General features: G+C 36.3%; 1 protein-coding gene across 1 annotated transcript; it reads right to left on the reverse strand.

Annotated features, from left to right (window-relative positions):
• Positions 1 to 1951: 1951 nt before the first annotated feature.
• On the reverse strand, positions 1952 to 4918 carry LOC140137060 (uncharacterized). The gene is made up of 2 exons (XM_072158719.1): positions 4867 to 4918; positions 1952 to 3219 (listed from the first exon to the last, which is right to left on the reverse strand). Exons 1-2 carry the CDS (start codon positions 4916 to 4918, stop codon positions 1952 to 1954), a joined length of 1320 nt encoding a protein of 439 aa, XP_072014820.1.
• Positions 4919 to 11121: the final 6203 nt, after the last annotated feature.

Consider the following 11121-nt stretch of genomic DNA (forward strand, 5'->3'; position numbering starts at 1 on the left):
GCTCTCTGCACACGGGACTGACGGCTTAACGTCCCCTCCAAAGGACGGAGTACTTTCATGATTCATTTACCCAATTCTAAATGAACCATGGGGAGAGCGGAAGTCTGAATTTAATCTACAGAAGTTGCCAATTAATTTCAGACTTTTTTCCCTAAATCTACGTGCTAAATAGGGGGTCGCGTTTTAGGACATTAGTCGAGTTACCTCCAACTTTATAATAATATTGTTGATATCATAAATCAGAACAAAATCCGCATATCTGAAAATGACACCACATTTTTAGGTATAGGCCTACTTTTTAAGAAAATTAGCGACAGATTTTCCCGTATTTAGACCCTACATCTGACTGCTAACCACGTTTTGAACTCGTATGTTCATGTGCACATAATCGTAAACATTGCTCAAATTTTCGCATTTTATTTTCAAATTTATAGAGATCACATTCACAAGATCTGTAAAACACGATTTTATGCAAAGTTGGGACTATAGGCGTGATAAACTTTTGCCGGAAACTGCTTCACAATCATTAATTTTTGGGTTATTTTCTTTTATATAATTATACTTTAGACACGCTGGCAAATTCAACGCATTATAGTTGCTGATTTGCAATTTTCATGAAGATATCAATAGATGTTAGGAATAAAAGTCGTTTGAACATCTTTTACAAGTACTATCATCAAAAATTGAAACACAAACAGGCCTATCCCACCCATCCAGCATCGGATTTAACCCGTTTTGTCCAATAAGCAAATGTGATGATTGACTATTTGAAATTAAATTTTAATATAAATTCAGCTTTGATTATTAGTAATAATTTGGAACACACTAAACATTGGTATAGATAGAGCAAACTAGAAACCTTAGATATGAATTATTAAAAAAAACCTTATTAAAAAAATTTTTATGCAATTTAATCAAAATTGAAGGCCAAAACTTGAGTTTAAATTAAAAAAAAAATAGATAAACAGCTAACAATAACATTGAAAAGTCTCTTTGTAATTTAAACACCAATAAACATTTGTTTTCTATATTTTTAAACCCTTCTTTACTCATATTAAAAGGTTTCTAGCTTCTTCCAAAATCGGAGCTGTTATTAAATTGGAAATGAATGTAGGCCTATTCCCGGCAAACGCACGTACAGCGAAAAACCTGGTGGCGTCCATGCACGTGCTTGTGGATGTCCTCATTTTTTCACGTGCATTTTAAATAGATAAAGACACGAAAACGCATGGAAATGCTCCTTAAATGGTACATACCACCCAAAAAAACTTTCCACAGACTTTAGGTGCTAAATAGGGGTCGCATTTTTAGGCCATACGTCGAGTTACTTACATCTTTAAATATATCATTGATATCATCACATGTGATGGAAAGGAAAACAAGGATTTTTCCCAACAAAAGGGGTCACTTTGGGGTCAGTGTCATTTGGAACATCCTACCATAAAGCAGTTACATCAATAACACATCAGGCTTCAGATCGGCAGCTTTACCAGCCTATAAGATTGATAAATGTTCTTTTTCAGATCCAATAAACTGATACTACTCACTCAGAAATATTTCAATTCCTATCAGGAATCTTGTTCACTCTGGTACTGGTGTTTCTAGATGTTTTTAGCACCGGCAACACTTCTGTCTGGTTTTGATAGCGTCACCAAACTTTCTTGTTGCGAGTATTTATGACCTGGTCATAAATTTTGTCCAGTCGGTAGGCCCCCTCGTCTTTATTCATAGTGTCTTTTCCTCTACTCCTAATCCAGATTGCTTCCTTTAGCCAGCGTGTGGTTTTGTCAGATTCTTGATCAATAACCTGAGCCTCCTCCCACCCAATTACGTGGTTTTGGTTGGCAACATGTTCGCAATGGCAGATTTGTGAATTTCTGAAGCGGATGCTTTTCGTTGTGACCGGTGAAGCTTTTGGCGCTTACTTTTTCGCTTTCTGACTTATGTTCTGTTAATCTTGTCTCAAACAAGCGGCCTGTTTCCCGATGTAAGTTTTGGGGCAGTTCTGACAAGGTATCTCGTAGATCACTTCTGCTGATTGTAATGGGTCGCGCTTGTCTTTCGGGTGAACTAACATGTTACGTATAGTGCGGTGGGGTTTCATACTGGTGGAAAAGCCATGTTTTTTAAAAACTCTGGAAACCCTCTCGGAGAGTCCCTCCACGTATGGAACGACCACAAGACCTTTGCTCCTCTCCTTGCTGTCTTTGGGGGGCTTTCTCTTGGGTTTCGGATGCTCTCTGTCCGCTTTGACTTTGTTAATGGACCACTCAGGGTAACCGCATCTAGCGAGGGCTTGTTTTATATGCGACTCCTCATTTTTCCGGTCTTCCGTCTCAGTTACAATGGTATCCTTTCTATCAAGCAGAGTTCTAACAACGCCTAGCTTCTGATGTAGTGGGTGGTGAGAATTGAATTGCAAGTATTGATCGGTATGGGTTGGTTTGCGATAAATACAAAGTTTCGTGGTACCGTCAGGCTTCTTGATGATTAATGTGTCTAAGAAAGGCAAGCTACTATTGGACTCTTCCTCATAAGTAAACTTGATGCTCCCAGTCGGGTCAACTTGGTTGAGGTGTTGCGTCAAGTTCTCTGCCTCGCCATGTTTGATGACCTCTAGCACATCGTCGACGTATCTCTTCCAAAGAGACGGTTTGCAGTTGAGCGGGGCTGTCGTAATCGCTTCTTCCTCAAGCCACTCCATGAAAAGGTCTACTGCTATCGGGCTGAGTGGACTACCCATCGCCATGCCTTTCTTCTGTTTGTAGATTATTCCTTTCGACGTGAAGTACGTTGTCGTCAAAATGAAATTCACCAACTCCATGAGATCATTGACAGTAAGTAATGTCCTTTGGCCGAGGTTAGGATCTTGTTCTAATTTGTGGCGGATAATATCTAAGGTCAACTCAATGGGGGTATTGGTGAATAACGACACCACGTCGTGTGAAATGAGGCACTCATCCTCTCTGATGGTTATTTCACCTAAGTCCTCAGCCAACTGTTTAGAGTTAAGCACGTGGTGGCTGGTTGTACCAACAATTGGACTTAAAATGTCAGCCAGCGAGCGGGAAACATTATATCCAATGGAGCCTGTGTAGTCTACTATGGGACGGAGAGGCGTGTCCTTCTTATGAATTTTTGGACTACCATAGATGCGGGGGACAATTTCAGCCGTGGGATACAAGAACTTTTTATCCTCAGACAGAAGTGTTGCCGGTGCTAAAAACATCTAGAAACACCAGTACCAGAGTGAACAAGATTCCTGATAGGAATTGAAATATTTCTGAGTGAGTAGTATCAGTTTATTGGATCTGAAAAAGAACATTTATCAATCTTATGAACTATGAATGATCCTGATGAATCTGTTTCAAGAGCTTTACCAGCCATCCGAAGACCGCAGCCTCCTGCTTCCATCAACAGGTGGTAACTCCCACATCAAGTTTATAGTAGCAGACCATGAAAATATGCATGACAAAATTCTCTATCTATTGACTACTTTATCTTGTAATTTAGTTTTAGTGTGTTTAAGAAACAGCTTTTTTTTAAAGAGTTCGTGTACTTTATGTGTATATTTTCACCCGTATAAACTATTCAACTCGAGGGCGCCTTTCCCGCTTTATTTAAAATAACTTTTAAGTCAGAGATAGTGGGCTAATTTAAATTAGAAAGAGCGAACTTTATTGAAAATTAGAGATGTATAGTGGGCTTTATATAAAATTAGGAATAGCGGCGCTATTTAAAATTAGAGATAGCGGACCTTATTTGAAATTAGAGATAGCGGACATTATTTAAAATTACAGATAGCGGACCTTATTTGAAATTAGAGATAGCGGACCTTTTTTAAAATTAGAGATAGCGGACCTTTTTAACATTAGAGATAGCGGACCTTTTAAAAATTAGAGATAGCGGACCTTATTTAAAATTAGTGATAACGAACCTTAGGTATAGCGAACCCTAATCGAAATTAGTGATAACGAACCTTAGAGATAGCGAACCTTAATTAATTAGGGATAGCGAACCTTATTTAAAATTAGTGATAGCGAACCTTAGGTATAGCCAACCTTTATTGGAATTAGTGATAACTTGAACCTTAGAGATAGCGTAACCTTCAATAAATTAGTGATAGCGGACCTTATTCAAAATTAGTGATAGCGAACCTTATTTTAAATTAGTGATAGCGAACCTTATTTTAAATTAGTGATATCGAACCTTAGAACTAGCGAACCTTATTTTAAATTAGTGATATCGAACCTTAGAAGTAGCGGACCTTTTTTTAGGTATAGCGAACCTTTTTCTCTATTAGAGATAGCGGGATTCTGTCTCGATAGACTTTACACGTTAGTGATAGCGAACCTTAGAGATAGCGAACCTTAGAGATAGCGGACCTTAGAGATAGCAGGATGTCACCGTGTTCAGTAATTGCAGATAAAAGTTTTGTCTCAGAAGAAAATGGAAACAACCTACAGTAGGCAATTTTATAACATTTATGTTAATAATGAGGCTATAATAACATGTGTGAATTACTGTTATAACAAAAACTATTTAGTTGTAGACATAGGTGCTGTGAACATTATGTATGTTGTGTGTATCATAACAAATAACATACTTAAATGACACATAACTTCACATAACATTAGAATATGTCATGTGTGTCGTAACCAAAACTATGTACATACTTAGATGTAGATATAGCTGCTGTGGAATGACACATCATCTCACATAATATTACAGTATGTCATAGGTGTCATAACAAAAACAATGTAAATACTTAGTTATGGACATTGTTTTATGAAATGGCACATCACTACATATAATTTATAGACATACATGATATGAAATGACACAAGTCCACTCACACAACTTTACGTGTGTCAAGTGTGTCATAACCAAAACTCTGTACATACATAGATGTAGACATAGCTGCTATATAAAGCGGAAGTCACTTCACATAATATTATGTCATAACAAACTATGTACTTAACTGTGAAATGACACATCACCTCTTATAACATTACAGTATGATATGTGTGTTATAACAAAAACTACATACTTTAGATGTAACATTACATTTGTCATGTGTATCATAACCAATACTGTGTACATCTTGCGTTAAAGACGTAAGTACTATATATGAAATAACATAAGTCACCTTATAAACATTACATAATATATCATGATTATGTGTCATAACTAAAACTATGTATATTATTTAGTTGTAGACATAGGAACCGGCGTATAAAAAAGTATAACAACCACAAACCACCAGTTTTTTTTACTCTCACTTTCGGCTAGTGCTAATTTATAAGCTTTCAACAGAGGTGCTAGATGATGAGAAACTAAAAACACTACTGTAATGCAAAAGATAAACTTTGTATTTGTGTGGAAGTTGGTTTTATGTCTAGGTACAGTGGTTTGAACGATTTTAACTGGTGTTGCAAACAGTTTTCATGATTCTGTCTGTGTGAGTTTTATTTTTCAAAAGAATGTTCAATTCAATTAACTTTTAAGTAATTAAGTGTGTGTCCATGCAGGTTGATTGAAATGAGTTGCATTAACCAGGTGGTTTTCGACTGTGCATAATTGATACCACTGCGGTGACTCTCATGCGGTCCAGCACCTTTCACCACATTTCATTTAGTAGATCCAACCAGCAGCATGTTTTATAGCACACTGTGGGATTGTTTGTGGATGGACATTTTGGGTACTACATGTATAATTGTAGACATTTTGTGGTATGGAAAGACACATCACCCACACAGTTCACAACATAGCTTTATACATATGTTAGTCATAGCCAAAGCTACATTTCTGTGTAATAATTGTAGATAATCTGGGTGTTGTGAAATGACACAAGTCACCTCACATAATTTGACATGTGTCATGTGTGTCATAACCAAAACTATGTACATACATAGATGTAGACATAGCTGCTATGAAATGACACAACCACCTCACAAAATATTACAGTATATTATAATGTGTCATAACCAAAACTATGTACATACTTATTTGTAGACATGGGTGCTATGTAATGACACATAACCTCATATAACATGTCATGTGTGTCATAACAACAACTATATACAATCATAGTAAGTTGTAGACACATGCTGTGAACATGACAGTATGTTTAATCATGACAAATTACATAGGAGTAACTTTAGTTGTAGACATATGTGCTATATGAATTGGCACATTATCTTATATAACTTTATACATGTCATTATGTACTATATACATACTTAGTCGTGGACATATAGGTACTGTGAAATGACACAAGTCATCTCACAAAACTTTACATAATAATAACCGAAAAACCAACATTATACAAAATAGATAGTCAACAAGTGGAAGATTTAAGCACAGTATAAATTACTAACTATTATTTTGATTTTTTTCATCATTTTTGTCTCTCATTGGGCTTATTTGTCAATGGTCATATCAACATTGGCCAATGGTTGGATAATCATTAATTAACATTGGTCCAATATCAAGGATTTGATGTTTGTCAATAAAGAAATAACATCTGTAAAAGGGTTGCTTGAGTCAATGTTGGCCCAAGGTTGGGCCCCTGGCCCAGGCTCCCAGTCAAAAAGACAATGGGGCAATAGCAAGAAACAATGTTGGCCCAACATACAAAAGGTCAGTTGGCTCACATTGGGCCAAAGTTAGGCTAATGTTGAGTTGCTAGTTTCTGGGATTGGAACAATGAGCTGTTGTCATGACAACAAGATCTGTACATGCAACTATGACTATGGTAACCAATGTACTCAACTTAGTATAAAACAGAGAGTTAAGGGACGCACCATTAGACTTCAAGGTGGGGGTTAGGAAGTTTTGAAAAAAAAACTTCCCCCACTACATGAACAAACAAAAACCTTTCCCCACCAACACTAAAAACACATGAAATTTTTTTTTTAAACTTGCCGCCTTTGGCAGCGAAAAAAAACCTTTGCCGCCGGGAAAAAAAAAGTTTTTCACTGAACCCAACTTCCTAACCCCCCTTTGAAGTCTAATGGTGCATCCCTAACCCACAGTCTATAAGAAAACTCAGAAATAAAGAAACCTTTCGTGATTAACGAACTTGTCAATCAAACTCCCTGAAGCCCATTTAGTACATGGCAACTTATGTGATTTTCAAGTATACATGTGTACAATTTCACACTTTCTGAAATTCTGATATTGTAAATTGTCATACTAATAGTAGTACATGTAGTAGCTTGCAGTGCACCCATATTGCCTGTCATGATGTTTGATTGTACAGCATGGTGAAGTTGGCTCGAGATAAGAGATTAGACATTCGTTATTACGCTGAATATAATGTTTTTAAATGTTTTTCTGCATTGATCACATCACATGGAGCAATAATTTGATTCTTTTTTGGCCATTAAAAATTGTTGTCCAAAATTCAAAGTTTATTGAACTTGGTAATTTTGACAAATTTTGACATTTAAACCACTTTTTATGCATCAAGCACATGTTCTAGAGTATTTGACACCATTTTTGGACATTTGAACATTTTGACCAAAATATTTCAAAGTTTATTGAACAACCGTTATTTGCGCTGAATTACGACCTAAATCCATTTTATATATCGATCATGTGTTGTCTGATGTCAAAATTACTCTAGAACACTTGATCGATGCATAAAAGTGTAACTTGTTATAGGTCAAAATTTGGCCAACTTAACTAACCAAAAATTTTGAAATTTTTATACCAACATTTTGAAAGTCCAAAACGGTCTCAAATTACTCCAGTACCATTTGCTCGATGTATAAAAATGATTAAAAGTGTAATATTCAATGTATTTTAATGAATGTCTAGAATCTCTAATCTCGAGCCAACTTCACCATGCTGATTGTACAAATTGTACATAGGTGTAGTCCTATGTCATAATATTACTAATGTATGGCACTACAGTTTAATGTTTTGCAAATACCGGTACTTCTAATTTATTTGTGTGTTAAATCTATACAGAGTTATGCATGCACATGAAATGAGTGTTGTATTGTAGATTGGTTTCAAGTTGGGTAATAAATTAATGGTATTAATTTTGGGTAGTTAAAATATATTTGGACCTGGAGTCATGGAGTGTAAACATTAACATAAACAAAATTATACCACACTAGCATATGGACCATTGAAATATACAGAACTTGCAAACAAAATGTGATTTGCTAGAAAGTTTGGATGTAAGCTTAACAGTATTATTAGGGAGAACTTTTGATCATGAAAATTATTAAACAAATACCCATTTAAGACTCATTTTACAATGTAGGTGGTGAAAACTAGTTTGTAAATAGTAAGACTTATCTTTAAGCATTAGTTTTCATATGCTGTACTAGTATCTTTGGATACTTCCAAGGTACATACCTTTAGATAAGGAGATCTCAAATAAACTGATTACAAAGGGTACAAGTTAACCATTTTGTGTTATCAAGTGTCTTATATTGACTATATAGTGTCTTCTATTTATAAAACTAAAAATGAAAATTATATGTATGTGTGTTCAATGTACATGTATGATTGCCTGTCGATCTGGCTAAAGGATCTATTCATCTGGTGCCTTCATCAGAGCGAGTAATCACAGAAAATTGCGGACGATGTCAGTACTTTAATAAGCCAAAAAGTATTGATGACATGGTGCCATAGGAGTTTCCTAATTACTAATATAACCTTTGAGATGGTTTGTATGTTTGAAGAAGATCATCACAAAAAATAGTAAAAAAAAAAGTTTCTGAGTTTGATTGACAAGTGATGTCAGATGCAAACTAGTATCTTTAATTCTGACTTTCATTATATCTTCAATCATCAAGACGAATTGTTCATTTAGATGATGTTAGCATGATAGGAAAAGTCAAAATATTCTTTTCTAATTATTTCTGCCATCTTGTGACATCCTGAACAAATTCAATATGTTTTAGTGATACACAGTGTTGGTTTATCTGCCACAGAAATGTTAAATTTTACAGATTGTTTTTTTACAAATTGTTTTTTTTTTTTGTAATAAAAAGATATGACAATTGAATATATATCAAGTACATAGCAATTTTGCATGTGGGTTTTCATGTTATTGGTGTTAAGTAGTGTTCTTGTGGTATGTAGATTCTCATTTAAAGCCGTAAGGTTTGATCTTATAATAGTAAATTGGTTCATTTTTGTCAAACCTGATTTATATTTGTAATGTATAATAGGGGCTGTGCAATAATTATTTATTATATAAATTTCCAAATGGCTTGCCAAAAATCGCTTGCCCCCCCCCCCTCGGCCTGCCAAAAATCGCTTGCCCCCCTCTCGGCCCGCCAAAAATTCTTTGCCCCCCCCCCCCTTGCACATGCCAAATTTTTGGGATCCCAATTTCCAACTGTTAAATTGTCTATATACATGTTGCGAGCGTAGCGAGCAGGAAAATTTGCATATTTAAGCGTTTCTGTAGCGTTTTCCTAAGCCTTTTTAGCGCGTTTTATTTAAAAGGTGCCCCATGAATGTGTGCCAAAAATCGCTTGCCCCCCTCTCAGCTTGCCAAAATTTCTTGCCCCCCCCGTTTCGGCTTGCCAAAAATTTCTTGCCCCCCCCCCTATTTTACCCTCCCCTAGGGCTCATAATTATTGCACAGCCCCTTTTTTATCCTTCATTAATATATTCTCGTTCATTAATTGGTTAAACGAGTATCATGTGACCAAAAATAGTTTTGCTATTTTGCAAAGCAGTCAAAAAGCCGACTCAAAGTACTATCTCCCGGGATATATTTTTTACTATACTCCCTCTGAGCATGTATGACCTCATAGCCGCGTCGCAGTTCCTAGTGGTCGGTGCAACTCGCCACATACGCGGGATATCGCTACCGTTTCTGGGGTATTAATGTGCAGCAAGTCATGTTGTCTTGCGAAGCACACAAGCAGCAGCACAGAAGTGCAGCTAAAATATGGCAGTTTCATGACATAATCTGAGTTACATCAGAAAGAATATCTTAATACAGTGGAAACTCGTTATCACGAGATCGCCGGGTCGGCATGTTTAGCTCGTGATTAAGCGGAGTTCGCTTTTAAAAGTCAGGTACAAAATATGTGTCGGAAGACTGCATGTGTTTAAGCCTAAAGTCGGCTCAGTGGGCTGTACAAGCAAAACCTCACTGGTCGAGTCTGCATAGCCATCTTCATTATTTTATACTAGATTTGCAGCCTCCGAGCAATGTCACAGTTCGAAATTCCCTCAATCGGTATGATAGGCTAATAATTGTTTTTGATTTTCGGTAAGAGGCATTTTTCTCACAGCTTTCTGATGAAATTCAGATGATTTTCTCAAGCTGATTATCGTAAACAATAAAACAATTATACTGCGATATCGGGATTTCCCCTACTTCCAGCAGCTAGTAAACATGCCTTGAACATGTTGAAGGGTTTCCCACTTTCAATCCAGGCGGACTTCGCGTTTGCGATTAGCTAGTCTGATATGTCGTCAGCAATAATTGGCCTTATATGGCAAATTTCGTCATGACTTGATTTTATAACATCTAAAAATAGGAAAGGGAATCCTCATTTGCCGCTAAAGTGATATCTCGAGCGAGTATTTTGTCAACTTCTCACATGATTTGCATCATAAATTTACCTTGGGAAATTAGCTCGTTTTATCCATCATAAAAACAATAGAAAACAAAAGCTTTGACTGACAGCAAGTGCTCGTATTATGCAGATTTTGTGTTATTTACCTCGTATTAAACAGTTTATTTTGTACAGTAAATAATAGGGGAAAATCGGGACCACATGTTTCTGTTCGTAGTAAGCGGTTTCTCGCATTAAGCGATCTCGTATTAACGAGTTTCCACTGTATTGACGACAGTTTCATGATGTCAGTACTTCATGTTGTCTTGCGAAGCATACAAGCAGCAGCACAGAAGTGCAGCTAAAATACAGCAGTTTCATGACATAATCTGAGTTACATCAGGAACAATATCTTAATATTGACGGCGAAATAACAGAGAACATGGTTACTCGTTTCATGGCGGTATTGTAGAGGTTACAACATTACAACGGTAAGCTTTATAGCCACTCAACTGTGTGCATGTAGGCCTACATGTATTCAATCAAAACAAAGCACGGCAAGCCTAGCCTAGCCTTGACT

The sequence above is a fragment of the Amphiura filiformis genome, chromosome 17 (genome assembly GCF_039555335.1).
Source record: "Amphiura filiformis chromosome 17, Afil_fr2py, whole genome shotgun sequence".
Lineage (NCBI taxonomy): Eukaryota > Metazoa > Echinodermata > Ophiuroidea > Amphilepidida > Amphiuridae > Amphiura > Amphiura filiformis.